The 22,996-nt window shown below is 46.3% G+C and overlaps 2 protein-coding genes across 2 annotated transcripts in view; one reads left to right on the forward strand and one right to left on the reverse strand.

The window, feature by feature from the left end:
- The window catches only part of STAB1 (stabilin 1), a 101,880-nt gene extending 83,076 nt beyond the window's left edge, over positions 1–18,804 (forward strand). Inside the window, exons 57-69 of the mRNA XM_035106132.3 lie at positions 3,383–3,487; positions 7,860–7,967; positions 9,736–9,929; positions 10,587–10,731; positions 11,506–11,639; positions 12,166–12,331; positions 12,553–12,659; positions 12,927–13,046; positions 14,220–14,366; positions 14,541–14,648; positions 15,451–15,597; positions 16,305–16,415; positions 18,001–18,804. Of these exons, the coding sequence (XP_034962023.2) occupies positions 3,383–3,487; positions 7,860–7,967; positions 9,736–9,929; positions 10,587–10,731; positions 11,506–11,639; positions 12,166–12,331; positions 12,553–12,659; positions 12,927–13,046; positions 14,220–14,366; positions 14,541–14,648; positions 15,451–15,597; positions 16,305–16,415; positions 18,001–18,057 (1,649 nt within the window). The 3' untranslated portion in view covers positions 18,058–18,804. The remainder of the gene's footprint in view (positions 1–3,382; positions 3,488–7,859; positions 7,968–9,735; positions 9,930–10,586; positions 10,732–11,505; positions 11,640–12,165; positions 12,332–12,552; positions 12,660–12,926; positions 13,047–14,219; positions 14,367–14,540; positions 14,649–15,450; positions 15,598–16,304; positions 16,416–18,000) is intronic.
- A 67-nt stretch (positions 18,805–18,871) lies between these two features.
- NT5DC2 (5'-nucleotidase domain containing 2) overlaps positions 18,872–22,996 on the reverse strand; it is a 34,261-nt gene continuing 30,136 nt past the window's right edge. Inside the window, exon 14 of the mRNA XM_035106133.3 lies at positions 18,872–22,543. Coding sequence (XP_034962024.1) covers positions 22,282–22,543 — 262 coding nt within the window. The 3' untranslated portion in view covers positions 18,872–22,281. The remainder of the gene's footprint in view (positions 22,544–22,996) is intronic.

Genomic DNA, 22,996 nt, shown 5'->3' on the forward strand with positions numbered 1-22,996 from the left:
CACACAGGACAGGTCCGAAGATCGGCGGGCGCTGTTTGCCGGGCTTGTCAAGCCCAGCAAACAGCGCCCGCCGATCTTTGGTGACAGGCGGGGGTGGGGGGAGAGCGGAGAACGATCTCCGCTTCCCCCCCACCCCCGCCTGTCACACAGCACAGGTCGGCGGGCGCTGTTTGCCGGGCTTGTCAAGCCCAGCTAGGAGCGCCCGCCGATCTTCGGTGACAGGCGGGGATGGGGGGAGAGCGGAGAACGATCTCCGCTTCTCCCCCACCCCCGCCTGTCACACAGCACAGGTCGGCGGGCGCTGTTTGCCGGGCTTGTCAAGCCCAGCAAACAGCGCCCGCCGATCTTTGGTGACAGGCGGGGGTGGGGGGAGAGCGGAGCACGATCTCCGCTTCCCCCCCACCCCCGCCTGTCACACAGGACAGGTCCGAAGATCGGCGGGCGCTGTTTGCCGGGCTTGTCAAGCCCAGCAAACAGCGCCCGTCGATCTTTGGTGACAGGCGGGGGTGGGGGGAGAGCGGAGCACGATCTCCGCTTCCCCCCCCACCCCCGCCTGTCACACAGGACAGGTCCGAAGATCGGCGGGCGCTGTTTGCCGGGCTTGTCAAGCCCAGCAAGGAGCGCCCGCCGATCTTTGGTGACAGGCGGGGGTGGGGGGAGAGCGGAGAACGATCTCCGCTTTCCCCCCCACCCCCGCCTGTCACACAGGACAGGTCCGAAGATCGGCGGGCGCTGTTTGCCGGGCTTGTCAAGCCCAGCAAACAGCGCCCGCCGATCTTCGGTGACAGGCGGGGGTGGGGGGAGAGCGGAGAACGATCTCCGCTTCCCCCCCACCCCCGCCTGTCACACAGGACAGGTCCGAAGATCGGCGGGCGCTGTTTGCCGGGCTTGTCAAGCCCAGCAAACAGCGCCCGCCGATCTTCGGTGACAGGCGGGGGTGGGCGGAGAACGGAGAACGATCTCCGCTTCCCCCCCACCCCCGCCTGTCACACAGCACAGGTCGGCGGGCGCTGTTTGCCGGGCTTGTCAAGCCCAGCTAGGAGCGCCCGCCGATCTTCGGTGACAGGCGGGGGTGGGGGGAGAGCGGAGCACGATCTCCGCTTCTCCCCCACCCCCGCCTGTCACACAGCACAGGGCCGAAGATCGGCGGGCGCTGTTTGCCGGGCTTGTCAAGCCCAGCAAACAGCGCCCGCCGATCTTCGGTGACAGGCGGGGGTGGGGGGAGAGCGGAGAACGACCTCCGCTTCCCCCCCACCCCCGCCTGTCACACAGGACAGGTCCGAAGATCGGCGGGCGCTGTTTGCCGGGCTTGTCAAGCCCAGCTAGGAGCGCCCGCCGATCTTCGGTGACAGGCGGGGATGGGGGGAGAGCGGAGAACGATCTCCGCTTCCCCGCCACCCCCGCCTGTCACACAGGACAGGTCCGAAGATCGGCGGGCGCTGTTTGCCGGGCTTGTCAAGCCCAGCAAGGAGCGCCCGCCGATCTTTGGTGACAGGCGGGGGTGGGGGGAGAGCGGAGAACGATCTCCGCTTCCCCCCCCCACCCCCGCCTGTCACACAGGACAGGTCCGAAGATCGGCGGGCGCTGTTTGCCGGGCTTGTCAAGCCCAGCAAACAGCGCCCGCCGATCTTCGGTGACAGGCGGGGGTGGGGGGAGAGCGGAGAACGATCTCCGCTTCCCCCCCACCCCCGCCTGTCACACAGGACAGGTCCAAAGATCGGCGGGCGCTGTTTGCCGGGCTTGTCAAGCCCAGCAAACAGCGCCCGCCGATCTTCGGTGACAGGCGGGGGTGGGCGGAGAACGGAGAACGATCTCCGCTTCCCCCCCACCCCCGCCTGTCACACAGCACAGGTCGGCGGGCGCTGTTTGCCGGGCTTGTCAAGCCCAGCTAGGAGCGCCCGCCGATCTTCGGTGACAGGCGGGGGTGGGGGGAGAGCGGAGCACGATCTCCGCTTCTCCCCCACCCCCGCCTGTCACACAGCACAGGGCCGAAGATCGGCGGGCGCTGTTTGCCGGGCTTGTCAAGCCCAGCAAACAGCGCCCGCCGATCTTCGGTGACAGGCGGGGGTGGGGGGAGAGCGGAGAACGATCTCCGCTTCCCCCCCCCCCACCCCCGCCTGTCACACAGGACAGGTCCGAAGATCGGCGGGCGCTGTTTGCCGGGCTTGTCAAGCCCAGCAAGGAGCGCCCGCCGATCTTCGGCTCTGTCCCCCGATGCGCGACGGCTCGGGGAAGCAGGCAGGGAGCTCCTGCTGGGTCCCGCGCCTTCGCCTCTCGCTCGGTCGGGGCTACACGACATGGCTTATTTTCGGGGTATGTCTTATTTTTCACCAACCCTTAGAAATCCTGTCATGGCTTATTTTTTGGGGATGCCTTAAAATATGAGAAACACGGTAGCTTGAGTCTCCCTGCTCCAGTTTGATCTCAGCAAGTTCATTGGTAATATGCTATGAGTCGGGTTGCCATATCTGGTACCTGAGGATTGCTTTATAGATGTTTTCCTACACCAGGCGGGCATGGAGAGCTCTAAAACAATGCATGGCCAGCTTTGTTCAGTACCACATTTGAAGATAGGTGGCTGTCTCCACCCCCACCCTGCTCCATCTTGTGCACATGTCGAGAAGGTGCTGCCTGGGTACAGCCTTACGATGCTTTTAGCTGGGAAAGGGTGTTTTCTTTCCTTGCAGTACTGTTTGTGACAAGTGTTAGTACTTGAGTAATAAGTACTTTAAAAGCAAGGAAGTGAGATACCTACTCAAAATCAGCTGGCACATAACCTAAGCATGTGCACATACCACTGTGTACAAAAATAGCCCTTTAATATTAGTCAGCTTCTTCGTATCTAGCTGCCTCTTCTTCTTCTTCTTCTTCTTCTTCTTCTTCTTCTTCTTCTTCTTCTTCTTCTTCTTCGATCACTCATAGCCAAGTAAGATTGTCTTCCAAAACAGGGTTTTAGCAGTGAGTTCGTAAATGACTGTGGAGGCCAATTCTGGATCCACACATCCTTCCACAGTGGGGACATAGGTTTCCTGGCGGGAGTTGATCATGGTGAGGGTTTGCCAAGCATGCCTTCCTCTTAGCACGTTTCTCCCTTTTGTCCTGAGTTCAAGTGTCTTCAAAGCCCATGACACCTTTGGTAAAGGCTGTTCTCCAACTGGAGCGCTCGCAGGCCAGTGTTTCCCAGTTGTCAGTGTTTATACTACATTTTTAAAGATTTGCCTTGAGACAGTCTTTAAACCTCTTTTGTTGACCACCAGCATTACGCTTTCCATTTTTAAGTTCGGAATAGAGTAGTTGCTTTGGAAGACGATAATCAGGCATTCACACCACATGACCAGTCCACTAGCTGAAGACGGTGACTATTACTTTTTTCCCTTTGCAGAGTGCAATTGTACCAGTAATGGGATCTGTGATGAGGGGCTGCACGGAGATGGCTTCTGCTTTTGCAGTGCGGGGTGGACAGGAGAGAGCTGCGAGACTGAACTCGGTAAAGTAGACCCCAGCTAAATCCCTAAGCAGCATTCCTCCCACTGTCTTGATAGACATCCTAGGGAAAGGATCCTGTTACACAGTTCCTGGGTGCTTCCCCGATGTTTGTCCTGTTCTTATCCCATTATTGTGCAAAAAAATCTTTTTGGAAGTTTTTGGAGTGCTTCAAAAGCTTTAAAGATCTGTAGCAACAAGGTGGAGATGAAAAAGCACCAAGTGCAGACGTCATAGGTATGTATGGGGATGGTAGGCCTTCCAAATCCATATCTTGCCCTTCCCCTACTCTGTCAAGGATCATGTGCCCCCAGCCCAGCCCAGCCCAGGAAAAATAGTTAGCAAAAGTGTTTTTGGCAAGTATGGGGAGGGTTAAATGGATAAACAAATACCGAGATTCTCAAATAATTGCATAAGCTCAGGAATGTGAGACTTGAATGACAAGATAATGAAATGCTAAATAGTGGTATGACTTGTAATAAACAAATCCAGAGAACTGGAGACAATGGCAGTTCATCAAGTAACCTCTTCCTTCCCTCTGTCTGCTCAACTTATGTCACAGGCAATTCTGCTCTCCTGCTTCTTTTTTCACAAGCACAAGGGATTTATATTGCTCTCTGAACCAGTTTTCTCAGCATAATGGAAAATTGCTAAAGAAAGTGAGCCTAGAAGCCAAATGACCCTTTATGTTGTGATTACATCTTTTTATACATTCATCAGAATAATTATCATATACACTGTGGGGGTGGGGATAAACAACATGTTCTTTCCATGCTGCAGCCCTTGAACACAACCTCCCTCGCCACTATTTATCCTGGGAAGGACGTTGCACTTGGTGAGATTTTTTTTTGTCAGGATTTAGAGGTGGAGGTTACATTTGTGTGGACAGGCAGAGTCCCCCCAACCCCAGGCGACCCCCGAGCGGAATAATGACTCAAGACAACGTGCTATGGGATTAAAATTGGCCACAACTTTATTAAGTTTCAGGTGGCTCAGGCATTAGGTGTTTATCCTTCCCAGTCCCCAGCCGAGAATCTGGGAGACATCAGGGTTATCCAGAATGTGTGGGGATTGGGCTGGCTCTGGAGAACACATGTTCGAGCAGAGAGCCCACCCCCCGTTTCGCCGCTGTCGCAGGGGAGAGCAATGACAACCTCTCTGCATATGGCCAATGCCTCCCCTAAAGACCCCTTTAACGGAGAACCCTGGGATCACCGCCGCAAGGGGGTGTGGGTCACCGCTTCAGCCCCCAGCCCCCCATTTAGGAAGATAGACTAAAGGATTCCGTCCAAGGCCTGAAACTGCCAAAGTTGTGACGTTTCGGTACGGGAAAAGCAAAACCTGCCAATGCAGGAAAATTCCTTTCCGGCCCTTCAACAGCGACCATGACGTAGCAGCACCTGCGTACCTGTGAAGAAGAGGTTAACCTGCAAAAGGCTTAACTGAGGGAGGGCAGGGTGGGAGAAGCTCTGGAGCCGACTGAGAACTCTGACCTGCCCAAGGAAGCTTTGATTCTGAGTGAGAAATTGCAGAGTGTGCAATTTCAACACACACAGTCCACTATATAGTAGCCCAGAGTGCCTTTGATGTCTATAAACTGAGCAAAAGAAGATTAGGTTTGACCAGCCTCACAGTACACAATAATGGCATGGTTTTTTTGGGGGGGGGGGACGTTGTGGGAGAAGAATGGTGCAATCTCTTGAAATAAACTGATTTGAGATGCATTATACATGTTTTGGTCACTTGCATTTTTGTTCCCATGAGAAATTTTGGCAGATGAAATGGTTTTTCTTTTTTCTTTCTTTCTTTTTTATTAAGGATTTTCTCGATTTACAGAAATATGTGCAATGTCTCTCGTAACATTTTTACAGATCAAACGAAACTTTCCCCCTAGAAATGAGAAAATTTTCCATTGTTTGTGGACATTATCTTGGGAGCTAGGGGCACTGTCATACTGTGGTTCCGCTCCTTCCTCCTGGGCCGGGTTCAGAAAGTGGTGGGGGGGGGATGAGTGTTCAGACTCCTGGGCTCTCACTTGTGGGGTGCCTCAGGGTTCTGTCCTCTCCCCCATGCTTTTTAACATCTACATGCAGCCGCTGGGAGAGATCATCAGGGGGTTCAGGCTGGGTGTTCATCAGTATGCGGACGATACCCAGCTCTACCTCTCTTTCAAATCAGAACCAGTGAAGGCAGTGAAGGTCCTGTGTGAGTGGAGGCAGTTGGAGGATAGATGACGGCTAACAGCTTCAGATTGAATCCTGACAAGACAGAAGTACTGTTTGTGGGGGACAGGAGGCGGGCAGGTATGGAGGACTCCCTGGTCCTGAATGGGGTAACTGTGCCCCTGAAGGACCAGGTGTGCAGCCTGGGAGACATTTTGGACTCACAGCTGTCCATGGAGGCGCAGGTCAATTCTGTGTCCAGGGCAGCTGTTTATCAGCTCCATCTGGTACACAGGCTGAGTCCCTGCCTGCCCGCGGACTGTCTCGCCAGAGTGGTGCATGCTCTAGTTATCTCCTGCTTGGACTACTGCAATGCGCTCTATGTGGGGCTACCTTTGAAGGTGACCCGGAAACTACAACTAATCCAAAATGCGGCAGTTAGGCTGGTGACTGGGAGCGGCCGCCGAGACCACTTAACACCGGTCCTGAAAGACCTGCATTGGCTCCCAGTACGTTTCCGAGCACAATTCAAAGTGTTGGTGTTGACCCTAAACGGTCTCGGTCCAGTACAGTGGAACCTCGGTTTACGAACACCTCGGTTTACGAATTTTCGGTTTACGAACGACTGTAACCCGGAAGTAAGTAAACCGAGGTGTCCGAGGCCTACGGAGGCCTCCGCGAAGGCCTGAAGCACTCCCAAGGCCTCTCCCTCCCCCCCCCACTCACACGTTTCTGGGCCTTTCCTGGCCCTGGGGCTTCGGGCAGCCAAGCGTCCTTGCCTCGCAAGGTCCCTCTCCCCTCAGTTCTTCTTGTTTGGAGTGGCGGTGGCTGCCTTCTCGGCGGGTTCCGGGCTCCCCTCGCCCTCTCCTCCGCTGCACCGGAGTTCCACTGAGCATGTTGCCCTAGGCCACGGGGCTCTGGGGCTCCTCCCGGCCAATGGCCGGGTGCCGATGGTCGGGCGCTCTGGCTCCGATCCCGGGCTTGTGCATTCGCTGGGGGTGTGTGACGACCCCTCAACTGAGCCACTGGGCTCCCCAAGCTCCCCCACTTCTCGTGGGATGGCGGCGGTGGACTCCGCGGCTCGGGGCCGCTTGGAGGGCGCGGACATGCCGGCTGCTTTGCTGGATGTCGGGAGCGCTTCCCCTGAGCGGCCTCGAGCCGCAGAGTTCGCCGCTGCCGCCACATCCAGCAATCCACCTCTCGTGGGGCGGCGGCAGCGAACTCCGCGGCTCGAGGCCGCTGGGGGGAAGCGCTCCCCGACATCCAGCAAAGCAGCCGGCGTGTCCGCGCCCCCGAGTCGCGGAGTCTGCCACTGCTCGTGTGGTCGCCGGGGCTGCTCGGGGGCGTGGACACGCCGGCTTCTTTGCTGGATGCCGGGAGCACTTCCCCCGAGCAGCCCTGAGTTGCGGAGTCCGCCACCGCTGAGAAGGCCGCCACCGCCACTCCAAACAAGGAGAACTGAGGGGGGAGGGACCTTGCGAGGCGAAGAGCCTCAGCCTTATCGCCCTGCTGCTGCATTGTCGCGCCAAAGACGCTTGGCTGCCCGAAGCCCCAGGGCCAGGAAAGGCCGAGAAACGTGTGAGGGGGGGATTAAATTGCTGTTTTAGGGGGTGTTTTTCATCTTCTGGAACGGATTAATCCACTTTCCATTACTTTCAATGGGAAAGTTTGCTTCGGTTTATGAACGCTTCGGTTTATGAACAGACTTCCGGAACCAATTGTGTTCATAAACCGAGGTACCACTGTATACCTGAAGGAGCGTCTCCACCCCCATCATTCTGCCCGGACACTGAGGTTCAGCGCTGAGGGCCTTCTGGTGGTTCCCTCGCTACAAGAAGCCAAGTTACATGGAACCAGGCAGAGGGCCTTCTCGGTAGTGGCACCCACCCTGTGGAATGCCCTCCCACCAGAGGTCAAAGAGAACAACAACTACCAGACCTTTAGAAGGCATCTCAAGGCAGCCCTGTTTAGGGAAGCTTTTTAATGTTTGATGAATTTCTGTATTTTAATATTTTGTTGGAAGCCGCCCAGAGTGGCTGGAGGAACCTGGCCAGATGGGCGGGGTATAAATAAATTATTATTATTATTATTGTTATGATTATTATTATTATTATCATCATCATCATCTCTAGCAGTGCGCTGTGAAATAATCCCTGAAATGTGTCTGAAAATGGAATGGAATTGACTAATGAGCCTGTCTTCTTTTATATCTAGCTGCGGTGCCTGAGTGTTCCCCAGCCTGCCATCGTAATGCTGTGTGCCGGTCCAATAATATATGTGAATGCAGCCTACATTATGAGGGAGATGGATGGACATGCACAGGTATTGAATGAATCTAGCATTTAAGAACCACGTTTAATCAGTCACTAAGACTCTTGTCATGTATCAGGGTAGTATCAGAAAAGCTTTCAATAATACAATGGTATTGCTAATAGCAACAAATTTAGATTGTGAACCATCCTAAGACCACTTATGTTGCATCCTTGGGTGTAAGGTTGCATTCTCCAAGTGACTACAGGTATATCAAGTCTGCGTGGGTTTTGGTTTCCCCCCCCAGTAATTTTGCAAGTCTTACAAACACAGAGGGCTTATCCATGCTTACCTTTTGCCCCGCTCTTTCCGGGCACAGGTCCGCACTTAAAAGCTCCATGTCCAAGTGGTTTGTTTTTTTCTTTGCCCCAGAGATTTCCTCCTGAAAACCCTGCTCTTTAGTGCTCAATCGGAACAAATATCAATTTGGGTTTCCCACGAATTGTCATTTGCTCTGAATGAGCTTTAAAAAGCATGTTGTGGAAAGGAAGGATTTGGACCAAAGAAGAAGAAGAAGGGGTGCTCGGACATGGAGTTATAAAGTGAGGACCATGCCTGGAAAGAGAGGAGAAAGGTTAGTGTGGATAAATTTAGAGACTGGTTTATTTGTCACTGCTTCCCTCCCAGAGATGCTGGGAGGGAACAGAGGATCACCACCATAGAACTCCTCTCAAATATTCCTTTGGGGAAGGTTTGTAATGAGGTGTGGACTTTGGAAAGCTCAAAAGCTGTATCTCATTACAAACAAACCTTCCCCAAAGGAATATTTGGGAGGCTTCTTAGCCTCTGAAGATAATTGTTACTTTATATTTACAGGTGGAGAACTGCTAAGGAGAATGGTTTCTGAGAGGGTTACTTTAAAGCACACTTCCCTGAATTGAAGTCCGTCCCAAACTGCTCTAGTTATTGAAACTTAGAGACAGAGCACTGGTCATGATTCCAAAAATCTCTCTGTCTCGTTTGTTTATAACAATCAAATGTTTGGATTCTCAAGGGTTTTTTTTATTACTCTTTTTCAAACATTGCAGAGCCCTGACAATGTGGTATACTTGTAGTATAAATAAAATAAAATGTAATTTACCTTTAGAAGGTCCTTGGACATTAAGGTCATCTGTAACTGCTCTTCTAAAGTACTTTCTAAATAGAGATGTTTATAGAATCACTTCTGTCAGATTCCAATCTGGATGATTAGTTTCCTCTATACCAGAATGCATTGCCGTTGTGGAGGTACATTTTTCAAATTTTGCAAGCTGCTTCCTTTTTTGCACTCTTTGTAATAGAAGCTCATCAAATGTAAATCTTAAAAATGAGCTGTCTTTCCATCATGTGGGCAGTTGCATAGCAGTGTAAAAGCACAATTGTACATGTATGTGTTTTTTAAAAAGTATTCCTATACTTCAAAAAGAGTGAGTGGTGAGTTGATGTTGCTTTTAATTTTCCCCACCAATTCTGAGTACATGTACAAAACTTGTTTCCACATTCCAAAACCTGGAAATCCTACTAGAATTCAATGTCAGAGGGATGACGGCATCTCTCAGAACAGTTGTGGAACAGTTGTGGAACTCATCCCTACTCCCCTGTGTTTTTATATTTTGTTGGAAGCCACCTATAGTGACTGGGGCAACCCAATCAGATGGGCAGTGTACAAGTAATAAATTAATAGTCTTATTCTTATTAAATGGCAAAAGAAGTACCAGGTGAGTCTTGTTCCCCAATTGGTAGCAGCAGGATTAGAGAGCCAGAAGTGAGGCTTTACTGAAAAAAGCTCTTTTTCATGCAGCGATTGACCGGTGTGGGAATAACAACGGTGACTGCAGTGACTATGCCAACTGCACACAGATTGGGATTGATGTTTCCTGCAGCTGTTTCCCAGACTACGAAGGTGATGGCTACATCTGCAGCCCTATTGACAGGTGTGCTGATGGCATGAATGGAGATTGCAGTGAGCATGCCACTTGCATCAACACAGGCCCTGTAAGTATGACCCTTGGTATAATACAGAGCGCAGCAGTCCTAGGAAAATTTTGGGGTGAAAACGGACAGTGGCTATAGAAACTTTGAGGTTCTTCACATTAGCACTTGCATTCTTGTTGTCCGCTTGCAAACCCAAGCTTCAGTAAAGGAATGTGGAATTTTCTGTGCTATACAACTGTAGCTAGGAGCTTAGTTTGCTTGTCGGAATGCTGCATATAGGAAATAACTCCCCACCACCGCCCCACCCTTACATTTCACTTTTAGCAAAATCAAGGCAAAGCACTGCCTAGCTGGTTGACTTGAAACCACTTTTGCGAGAGCAGGGAAACTCCCACGCTTCTCTAGCCTCCTGGGAAAAAAAAACATGAGCAGGTCACCACCATTTTCAGCTCATGGGAATGCATGCAAAATACAAAGCACATGATGCAGGCGAAAGATTTCTATCTGGATTTGGAAATGCAATTCAGTGAAAAGTGTCACCTAAGAATTAACCCCTCTTTGAGCCTTCCAACATGTACAGTTATCAGGAGATTTACCATGTCATTTTCCCTTTGGCTTGGTGTTCAGTTGTCTTTCCCCCAATGGTCCTTGCCTTCTGCATCGCCCTGTGTTTGGCCATAAGATTGCAGTGATAATGTGGGTTCCTTTGCCCTGCAGAATTCCCGGCGGTGTGAGTGCCATGCCGGTTACGTTGGAAATGGAATCCAGTGCTTGGAGGAAGCTATCCCACCCATAGACCGTTGCTTGGAAAAGAATGGGCAGTGCCACTCTGAGGCTCTCTGTAGCGACCTGCATTTCGAAGGTACAAGTCCTTGTTACCATTCTATAATTTCCATGGGACAATCCTTGTTTTATAAGATGTACTGTTTGTATCTGTAAGATTTTAAATAGTTTTTAGTGTTGTATTATACACAGTTGTAACCTGCCCCAGGACCTTAGAGTGAAGGGTGGGAAATAAACCCTCCTCTGCCTCATTCTCTCCCTTGTAATGTGTGTGTGCAGCAGAGGGGAAACCCCAGACCCCATCTTGGCAAAGCTAAATACATACCCATTCAGGTCCATCTTCCTCTTTCCTATTAACACTCATCCAGTTTGATGAGCTTTCCTCTGCTGCCCCTCTTGAAATTTATTGGTGACCTCTTTTGCCTGCAGATATCTACCACCTCTTTCCTTGACTATTTCGATACATTATCTATTAGATCAGAGGATATCAGCCCCCAGGGTACACTTATTCCTTGGCACTACCATGGAAAGCCTACCCAAAAGCTATCACTCAGCTTTCTTTTCCATGACCTCCCCTGTCTCCGACACAACACTTTCATTGAAAATGAAAAATCCTCACAATCCGAAAATACAATTGCAGCTCAATCTTTTGCAGGTCACCTATTGCATTTGGGTTGGAGACTGTGAGTCTGCAGAAGAAAATGAGGGGTGGGAAGCGCTAGCCCTGAGTTGCAAAGCGTTTCCCTCAGAGATGGGCCCACAGTCATTTGTGCTGGGCATGCCAAAGGGCACTTTCCCAGATCTGACCCACAGCAATGTCTAAAGGGGCCAATATTTTACGCTTGTTTTCCAGAAAAAACAGTCGGGGTCTTCCACCTGCAGTCTTCCCAGGGAAAGTACAGATTTACGTATCAAGAGGCTGAAGAGGCTTGTGCTGCTGAGGGAGCTACAGTGGCCACTCTTAAGCAGCTGTCTGCGGCACAACAGGTAACAGTGCAGCCATTCCCTCGCTAATTTCCCTTCACAGTTGGTCTGAGGAGTTCAGCTCTCCTCCCACCAAGTTGCTAAGAATGTGTGCGCACCGCGCATGCATGTTTGTGCACGCATGTGCCTCAAGAAGCCCTCGACATTCCTATTGGGTGTTGGTTCCCTGCCACAGCAGTTGCCTAACACACTCAAACTATTTCAGAAGGTGGGCCTACTGTGGGTGCTGACCTGTTCTTTCTGTGATGAAATAGGCCATGAATGAACAAGCATGGAAGGTAAATGCTCCTGGGTGGGTTCCTCCCCCCCCCACTCCTGCACTCCACCCAATAGCAACATTTGGTAAATGAGCATCTTGCCTATGACATGTGAATGAAATGAAATACTGCCCCCTCCAGCACAGGCATGGCTTCGCAGTCTGAGTGAGACAGGTACATGGTATATAAGAGCAAGTTGGCTCTCAGTGCTCATGGTCTGACAAGGACGATAAGGACGATAAGAGAAGCCTGTGTTTCTTCTCTTTCTCCAGATGGGTTTCCACCGGTGTATTGTAGGTTGGCTTTATAATAGGTCAGCAGGCTACCCAACTGTGTACCCGAGTCTGAAGTGTGGCGGCCACCATGTTGGAATTGTGGACTATGGCTTTCGAAGTAACGCCAGTGAGAAGTGGGATGCTTATTGCTACAGAGCTCAAGGTGAGAAAGTATGGCTTGATCAGTATGAGTTCAAACTAGGGATAGCCCAAGTTTGGCTAGATGGGGATATTGAAGCTAGCAAGTGCCCCAAGCTGAATCAGGGATGGAATAGAGAAGTGAAGCTAAGTGGGATGGAAGCTCTGTTGCCTGAAACTGATTTGCATGCCAAATCATGGCATACGAAAGTTCACACCATCTCTTCCTCCTCTCCCCCGTTTCAGATGTGCAGTGTGTCTGTAGGGATGGGTTTGTGGGAGATGGCTACACATGCACAGGGAGTCTTGTGGCAGTGCTGGCCCAGAAGGCAAATTTTTCAGTCTACTATTCTGTAAGTACATTAATGCTTATTTTGGCTGGAATGGAGCAGGGAGGCCTCGGGTGGTGACGTTCTCTGTGTATTTTTGCTGCTATGTGTATCTGAGAGCAGGGGCTCCCAGCTTAGGGGGTCATGGACTTATCCCAAGAGGTTCATGAAGAAGTTATTCTACCCACCTGCTTGCTCGATATTTAAAGGAGAAGGGGTGGTGGCGGCGGCTGCTTTCAAGAGCAGAGCTATTCTTTTAGGCTGATCACCACATTCCTTTCTCTGTTTCAGATGGTACTGGATTATGCCAATGCCACCCAAGAAGGATGGGAATTTTTTTATTTCCTCTCCACAGACATGGCTTACAAAACTCTTTTTGTACCCGTGAACTCTGGCTTTCGGAAAAATGCAGTAAGAAATGCAAAACGGGACTTTGCGATATTATTTTGTTCTTACACTGCGGCCTTAAAGTGGTTTAGTTTTGGTTGAATGAACGCATGAAAAATTGTATAGCTTATTCAACCAATGGTCATCACTGTCTACAAGAACTGGTCAAATATAACACCACTGAAGTAAACACATTCGAATCAGATTCCCTTAAAGCAAATGACTTGCAAAAGAAGAGATTAGATTAAATGTTTATTCCCTTTTCCCATGGAGTCCTGGGAATTTCTGCAGTCTTAGGGAATAAAAGTTAGTAGCACCTTGGCCAAATTATGTTAGAATTATTTGGGGAAAGCCATGGCAGCTAAACCGTAAATCTAATTCGTTTGTTGCATTGATAATAGCCTCAAAGTAGTTCTGAAACAAGGTTTCTATTTCAGAGGAGGAGACTTTCTTGCATTCCACACCCAAATAAAGCCAGTGACATCAACTAGCCACATAGTCCCTGTTCTTGTGTCAATTAAATGCAAATGAAAGCTTTGCAACAGAATAGCTTTGAAGAATGTCCTCAGAGCTGAGCTCCAAATTTATTTTCTGAGGTTTAAAAACAAACTCTTTGATCTGATGGCGGAAGGTATTTTCCTTTACACTGGGGTTGTCCAAACAATGAAGATAACATAGCTAGTTTTATATCACTAAACTGACCTCACTTGAACAGAAAGCAACATATTCAACTTGTGAAGGAATGCAGTATTTGCTGTATCTGCATGGCCAAGCACCAGGGGTTATATAATGGATGGCTCTTTGCTCCAGTGAAGGTTTCCATGAATAGAAGGGCACCATTTTTAAAAGTCCTTCTCAATCCTAGGGAACAAACTGGGGGTGGGGGGGGAGAGAGGTTCAGGGGCAGCAAAAGGGGAATTAGTGAAAATTGGTTTCCTCTTCCATTCCACTCACAGAGGCTTCCAAGGGATTGACAAACCTACGAGTGGAGAGATACAATTCAATATAGCCCTGTCTGGTCAATCCCTTCCAACGGCTCTGCCCCAGCTGTGCTTGTGTTGTGTATGTATATTGTGTTGTCATGCAGAGAGGTTGAAATGAAGGTTGCAACGAAGTTTGCTATGATTTTTTCTCTCCTCTTTTTCTCACCAATATCATAACTTTGAATGGAACTGAAACTTTTCTTTGTCTTACCAGTCTCTAACACTGAACGATCTGAAGCTTCATGCATCTGTGAGTGACGTGGCCCTGATGAGCTTCAATCTCACCTCTGGTGCTGTTATACCTTCACAAGCTGGATTCAACCTTTCAATTGCAGATTCCACGAATAACACCTGCTTCCCTGTAAGTATCTCATATCAATATGGATAACTGGACAGAATCAGCTTTACCTTTATGGATTTGACTCTGTAAAATGCTTTGCACCACATGCAGCAAATTTTATTCACAATCCTGAAAGTCTTTAAATTGTAATTCACTGGTTTAGTAATTCGGGTTTCTTCACTTTTATTGCACCAGGGTTGTAAAATGATCAATAATTCAGTGATAGTTGAATGGGATATTCTGGCCTCCAATGGGATCATTCATGCTATTGAAGCACCTCTGATGGCACCTCAACTTGACCAGGTTGGTTATTAGTTGGTTGGTATTAATCTTTCAGAATTATCCTGTTGCAGAATAATCCAGTTTGCATCCCATTCATCTCTGTTTTACTACATAAGTAGGAGTTAAATTCATTCTTTTAAGAAGTGATGTGCTTTGCAAATAATGATCAGCAGATTTGACTCTGTGTGTTCCCAAGTCTACCGGTATATATGGAGGCCATGATGTTTAACCAACATGGATCTGATTATAATTCATTTTTGCCATAAAATTTCAGCTTTTTAAGATTGTGCGGTTACTCATTTTACAGAGGAAGATCCTGAACAACAAAATAATCCATATCCAATTTCACAGAACCTTTAAATGAAAATTCACTCCAAAACTAAGCCATAAAAATTACCCAGTTTCTTACGTTCAAGGCCAAAATGATACTGTAACTATCAAGACTGTATTCCGATTAGCTACCCAGCAGTAACAAGATAACCAAAATTAGGATCAAGATGCAACATTATATTGATCGGAAGAGAAGGAAAGCTGCAGGGCTACTTGGGGATTGGTCAGACGTACTTCTCCTTTATTGGTTGCTTCTTCCTGTCCAACTTCTCCGGCAGTTTTCTACAGCTTCACAGCAGGAAGCATGCCAACTCATCTCTTGCTCTGGTGGCTGTTTTCGGGGACAGAGATCCACCAAACATAATCATAATAATGGTAGCATTTTCGGATTTGCTGTAGAACAGCGCGGCAGTTTATAAAATGTTAGCTGCCTTTAGCTAAGGCAGGACTCTAATCCAACATTTTGAAAACCGAACAAAATTGCTTTTCACAGGTTGTTGGTGCCGTGAAATCACCTGCTGCTGTGACCATCGGTGTATCCATTGTATTCTCCCTAGTACTGTGTGCAATGGTGGCTGGAGTGGTGGCCTACATCTACCTCAAAAGGAAGAACCAAGGATTCCAGTTTCGCTATTTCAAAGTATCTTCATCATGCATTTCGTTTATTTAAACCATTAATATAGCACCTGTCATAGTCTCTAAATGGTTTACAAGGCCTGCAGAGTGTCAGCTCTTCATTCATTACTCCCACAGACTTCCCACCTTCAATTATATGGATTAAGTGGGGAAATATCTGCTAATCCGTTGCATTATTTCTGGTCACAGGCACCTGTAACACTGCATCCATGCCAAGTATTGGGAGGAATTCAACACAGCACTTGTTAAAGTCCCTTAAGAGTATACTAATTGTGCTAGTGGAATGGCTTGAGCAGGAGAAGGCACAGGAAGCCAGTACAGTTGGATGCGCAACAGATTGTATCTAGCCCTGATACTTCCTGTTGCTCAACCAGTTGCACAACCAGCTTTTTTATTTTTACGAGATTTATATACCGCCCTTCATCATATGATCTCAGGGCAGTTCACAGAATAAAATACAGGATAAAAACAAGTAAATAATCACAATAGGCAGGACAACTCTAGCTATCAGCTGATTTGGCAGGCCATGCTGCAGGTATATACGGGTGAGGGAATCCCTTTGAGCACTAACAAAAGAGTACTATATAAATACTGATTATTAAAGTTATGGACCAAATCGATGTCAGTGGTTTGTGCCTTTTTTAATTATTAATTAATCAGCTCTGCAGTTAGAAGGGCAGACATGTTAGCCTATTTCTACTTTGCCCGTAGGCTGAGCTGGAAGATGACGAGCCTTCTCCCTGGGAGGAAAGGAGCCCACACTTGGTGTCCATTCCAAATCCCATTTATGGAGCAGACATCTCAATCTATGAGCCATTTGAGGTAAGACATCTGATCTCCATGTTTTGTTGGTACATTTATACAAAGTGTAGCGAAGTTCCATTAAACCTTAGGAAATGAGGGTTGGGTGTTTTTTCTAATTTCAACCTTTTCTACATTTACTGCCCATATATAATCAAAATTAAAATTAATTAAGAAAGCATTTCTCATTAATCTCTTAATTGAATTGTTTAGAAGCCTCCTTGATTTTCAGGCAATCTGAAGAGGGATTACTCCCCCAGTCTAGTGGCTGTAACTAGCTATCACAATAAACCATCATTTATAATGACAGGAAAATTCTACCCTCCTTCTGGACTTGACCACTCCCTTGCAGCACAGCTGCAACTTTAGCTTTCCATTCCCTTTTCAATAAACTGCAGTTAAATTGTTTGCAAGAGCCCCCCAAAACTGTGGCAAACCTTAACAATGCTCTTTGAAGGAAACCAACTTAACTATGGTTTGTAGAAGTAAGCCAGCTTCTTCAAGATTAGCTACAGTTTAGGGATGAGACTAATGTTAAAATATTATTAATTCAAACTGGAAATGAACACTTCTGCTCTCCTTGCAGTCTCAGCACAAGAGAGAGGGGAGCATGCAAGTTTGTGGGAAAGCTAGGTTGATTCCTGTGATCACAAACCAATGGCTATCTTGGCATCTGAATACAAGCAAAGTTTGTTTTTCCATTCATCTTTCAGAAGGTGATCACCAAACTGGGATTGGCAGTACTTAGTATCTTGGCATAGTGCCGTTGAATAATCTTCAATAAAAGATCTAAAATGGTTAATTTAAGGCTGCCTAAAATGTGGCGCTGTGGTTAAACCACTGAGCCTAGGGCTTGCCGATCAGAAGGTCGGCGGTTCGAATCCCTGTGACGGGGTGAGCTCCTGTTGCTTGGTCCCAGCTCCTGCCAACCTAGCAGTTCGAAAGCACGTCAAAATGCAAGTAGATAAATAGGAACCGCTACAGCGGGAAGGTAAACGGCGTTTCCATGTGCTGCTCTGATTTGCCAGAAGCGGCTTTGTCATGCTGGCCACATGACCTGGAAGCTATACGCCGGCTCCCTCGGCCAATAATGCGAGATGAGCGCCGCAACCCCAGAGTCGGTCACGACTGGACCTAATGGTCAGGGATCCCTTTACCTTTTACCCTTTAAAATGATTGCTTACATTGCTCCTGCAATGTGCACCAAGCCACAGATGGTCCACATGGCATACCCTGTTTCTCATATTTTAAGACATACCCATAAAATAAGCCATAGCAGGATTTTTAAGCATTCAAGGAATATAAGCCATACCCCGAAAATAAGACATAGTGATAGGCGCAGCAGCAATGCCGGCCGCAGCAGCAGGAGGAGGAGGAGGAAAAAAATAAGACATCCCTTGAAAATAAGCCATAGTGTGTTTTTTTGAGGAAAAAATAAATATAAGACATGTCTTATAATATGAGAAACACGGTATTTGTAGTGGACAATTGATATTGCAGTGAGCGGTTTGCTTGTACTACAATAAGTTTGCAAAAGTCAAGCTTGTTCTCTATAGAACTCTTGTCAGATTAACTGGCCTAATATGTATTTGAACGTTTGTTTCAGGATTCTCTCACCGGAGAAGATTTTTCAGATGCCTTTGGAATTCGAGGCGACCAGTAAGCTGGAAACAACACTTTTCCAGAAGCTATGTAATTCAGAATGAACAGAATGTGGCTGTTATGGACTGCTAAGAAGCCTTGCCTGCCCTTTCAATGGTGACAAATTATCAAGCAGCTTTAATTGTAAATGTTTAACATACCTCAGTTCCATTCCTCTTCTCAAATACATGGGCAGGAAATTGGGACCCATAGAGCTCCTTGCCCTTGTATGCACACAGGGACTTTGGCAATTTTCTGTTTGAATGTAGCCCCCTTGTGCTGTTTTGGGTGTCAGGAATGAGTTTTTGGAAGTCATAAGGAGTGACAGTAGGAAGGTGAAGGATGGAAAGTCATGTTGCATTCTTTGGATTCTGCTCCTAAATCTTCAGGCTGAAACTTAGGGAATATGATGACTCTTGAATGTGTTTGGATCGGTGGATGCTGTGGAGAATCTTCAGTGGGCCAATAAAATCTGAGTTCAGTTAGATTACTTTACTCTGAAACTGCACTATGGAGCCTTCTGCCGATCCCTTTTTTTAAAATGTTACTTAAAAAGGCAGTTTGAAATAATACTGCCTGAAAACTGTAGGCCCATCTTTGTTTATAATCCTACTGAATTTATGTACTGTTCCGAGAATGACAGATGTTTGTAAATGAATGGGAACAAGCAAATGTTGTCAACCTTCATTAAGCGTTTGGTCATTTTGAACTAAGTGTTATTCAACACTTAGTAAGGATACATAATGGTTAAAATATATATTCTGCCTTACGATTGAGAGCCATTATTTAGTAATCCCCACACTGCTCCCATAAGAAAAGACAATGTCAAGAGAAAATCATTATCCCATGATGCAATACTTTAATTATTTTTGTAAAAATAGTAAATAACCAACAGAAGAAACATTCTACACTTGCAAGGTCACTTAGAACAAACCACAAATTCTGTGCAGTGTGGGAAAGAAGAATGAATGTTTGCGCACTGTTATGAAGTAGGCACACAGCTGACAACAGGATTCTATGCGAGCAGACCTGTGAGCCAAAACTATTTTACCTAGCTCGGGCAAAATTTGAACAAATCATTATTTCAGTTCTTCAAGTAGTTCTGAGCCATTTGGCATTATACAGAGTAGCCTACTTGTAATAGAATGAGGATAATGCTAACTTGAGCACCTTAGGTTGGGTTTCAAAAATGTTACAATAAAATTCTTAGAAGAATTTAGATCATAAATGTGCTAAAAATTACAGAACAATGTCTGACAAGTAATCCAGTATCACTTTTTCCAGAATACAGTAAATACAATGGAAACAGTATAGCAAGTTAATTGGTTTCTCCATCATGTCAGTCTTACAAGCTTTTTATTAAAATGCTCATTCCCTCCACCTAAATGTCTAGCCCAACTGATATATTAAACAGGTAGTTTTCCTAAGTGATATATTTCATGTTCAAAATCTAGGTCACAGATGGCTTTATGACGCAGGAATCATTGTTAGTTATTCATGTTATCTCTTCTGTGCAGTATAAAGTTAACTGGCACATTTAAAGCAGGCAACGGTAATAAGGAAATGAAGTGACATCAAGTTTTATACCTTCACTTTGAATGGGAATGCCCGGCCTTTCTAGAAATTCTATGTTGGGCAGGGCTTAACCCCCCCTCCCATTTTATTCAGGTTGTCACCCCTGTAGGTATTCCTCAGTGTTATGCGTTTGCCTACACAGTGCTTATCAGTTTTTAAAAGTCATCATGTTTGAAGAGAGATATGACATAGTTGAGAACATGTCAAAAGAGAAGAGGGACAAACAACTCCATCACAAAACATAAATAACAGCCCTACGTAGTCTGCATGTGTTCTGCAAGCTAATCATAGAATCGTAGAGTTGGAAGAGACCACAAGGGCCATCCAGTCCAACCCCCTGCCAAGGAGGAAACACCATCAGTTGTCATTAAATAGTAGAAAACTTCAGAGAGGCCATTTTAAGGTATGTTTATCATTCAAATCTTAAGCAGGGAAACAAAGTGATTTTTTTGGTCACAACTAAACTTAAGTCTATTATAGCTACAGAATAATTAATCAAACCACATTTTATAAACCTTAAAAGAGTAAAAAATAAAAGATACAGTACACGAAGGCCAGTATGCTAGTCTTAAACAATATCACTTTGGTACCATATACATAAGAAAGAGCAACATACCATCTCCTAAAGCATCATACAGTGACAACAATTTCTATAATTTGTCAGCAAGGCTGCTTTGGCATCGTTAGAATGCAATTTACCATGTCAATAAACAGTTCAGCTTTATTCCAGTTTTGAACTGCCATTTGTAAGACAAATTAGTTCTTGAGTTGATTTTTTAAAAAAATTGTGCTGGAATCATTTGGAGCAGCTTTATTTATTTATTGCCATACCTAAATTATCCAGCATAAAACCCATTATAGAATTCAATCAGATTGCAATATTTTAAAAAATAAACACATATCCCCCTGCCCAGCTTTTAATTTATACACCTGCAACGCTTACCAGAGCCAGCCCAAATGGACTTTGGTGAGTCTTCCAGGGAAAGATGCTCTATTAAATGGTATGTTTCTGAGAGTTGAGTGTCAGGGGGCTCCATTATGATGAAATATAGAAAAGATGTGTCGCCAAACTAGCTTCAGCCCCAAACGTTTGACTTTACAAATATACAGGGAACTGCCTTCTATCAAGTCAGATCAGTTGCAGGATTTTAGATGGAACATTCTCAAACATACACAGAGCTTTGAACATGAGGCTTTTTATATGTGCAGAGCATGTGCCTTAGAACTGAGCCACAATCGCCCTCTCTAAGTAAAAGCTAGCATCTTGAACTGAGCTTTGAAGACAATAGGAAACCCATGCAAACACTGGAACACTTAAGTTAACATGGTCTTGATAACTCACCACTTGTGTTAGCTGATGCTTCTGAGGAGTCTTTCAATGGCAGCGCCACCTATTGCACAGTGAAAGAGACCCAGGTTTACATCTCATACAAAGGGGAAAGCACCCGTGGCTTCAGCCATTGAACCCTAGGCTCCTCTTTTGCAGCACAACTGGTGATAGATTGTGTCCTTCATTTGTGTCCAGCTAAAAAGTAGCAGATGCTTAAACAATATGCCATTTGTTTCCATATTTTGATCTCATTAAGAAATAGGTTTGACATTCAAGCTACGCTTATACAATGGTGAAAAGGAGTTTTTAGAAATATATGGGATGGTATATTTAATAGGGCTGATTGACACATGCATGCACATCATGTGACAAGTGCAGGAACTACCGTACGTTCATTGTTGAGCCATTACAAAGCTACCACATCAGCTGATGTTACCACAAACACAGTGCTTTCCAATGGTCAGGTCACACATTGTGCTATGAGTCAAAGTGTAATAATCAAGTGGTACATGTGGACCAATCCACGCTCTAGCATAAATGCACACTACCTATTGTGAAATCTCACTATGCTCTCAGCAGCAGTCATTGATCTACCGGGTGAGAAACTTTGCTTGTTTAGCCCTTCCGGGCCATGCTAACAATAAGCTCTGTCGATCACTACATTTGTACATAAAACTGAATTGGCTATATGTTGTTTATTATACTGTGCTCAGTTGTGCAAAGAGACACAAGCTAGCACCTTTGAATTTATAACCTAATCAAGTGTTAATCTAGCACATTCAGAGCTGCTGGCAGTTATGAAAGTTTAAAATTCTTTTGCCAATGATTTAGAGTGCATCACAGAGCTAATGAACCAAAAGTGATTCTGGGTTAGGTCTTAAGAATGTAAATGTGTCCACATTTCCGTAGGAATACATCCAGAGCTATTTGCCAATATAATCACAGCTAAGTCACATCTAAAAGTCTGGGTAGAGACATGGACAAATAGAGCTGTATAGTATCAACATGTTCTGAGAATATCATTGGATCACGGCTACACAGTGGACAAACTCTGGATCTGAACATTTTGGGTAGAATCTCTATGTAAAAGGAACTTCTTTATGGAGACAATGCACAGGAACCTAATTTACCTTTGGACTTCTTATCAGTGAAGCATTTCTAAGACATAATTTGTACAGCTTGTACAGTTTTCACTCATTCATCTTGAGTATCTATTAGGAAGTGCTGGGAGGCAAAGGACAGCAATGGGCACACACTGTAACCAGGTTGCAATCTAAGGCTAAGCTGTTGGGCCCTTCATATATAACAACTGTATCGCAGCAGTGGGACGTACAGATCCTTTCACCGGATATGCACCATTTCCTCCAAGAATGGAGTCTTCATGCAACCAGTGCAGAGCTGGTCCATCCAGAGGGGAGCTTCATGCTGCAGTGGAGTGCGCCGGGGGTAGAAGGTGAAGTTGACATCATAGTTCAGCAGGCAACTGATGGATGCCATGTAGATGTCAGAGAAACGGATCAGTCTTCGAGAAAAGTAGGTTGGGTTGTGGAAGGTTCGAAAGATGCTTCCGAATTGGGGGTTAAAAAGATTCTTTGAAAGTGACCTGGAAGGAAATAATCTGATATTAAGCCATGAGAACGGAAACCCTTGAAAACGTTTTGGGTTTTGGGTTAGCTACTCAGAATTCTTCTGCTGTGTTTGGCCGGTAAATTTGTCTGTATAAGGGAGCACCCAGCATCCTCTTCAGAGCTTGCTAAAAGATTTTCCTACACCTCTTTAAGTTCTGAGAGACAGATGGAGAGTGCCTGACATGTTTGTCTTGCTACTTCACTTGCCTGTAAGTAGGCCACCTGCACCCCTCCAAAATGGAGAAAGAAAACTCTGTTCAGTATAGAAGCAAGCAATATTGGGGATTAACATATTATGAAAATGCCTTTTTAGTCACAACCAGCTCCTAATTAAGTGTGAGGTTTGTGTTTGGAATTTATGTAATAATGCAATGACAGGTTTTTTTTTGAGGCGGGAAGGAGCAGACGATAATCAAAAAATATCAAGA

This window comes from Zootoca vivipara, chromosome 2 (genome assembly GCF_965207765.1).
Source record: "Zootoca vivipara chromosome 2, rZooViv2.hap1.1, whole genome shotgun sequence".
In the NCBI taxonomy this organism is placed as follows: domain Eukaryota; kingdom Metazoa; phylum Chordata; class Lepidosauria; order Squamata; family Lacertidae; genus Zootoca; species Zootoca vivipara.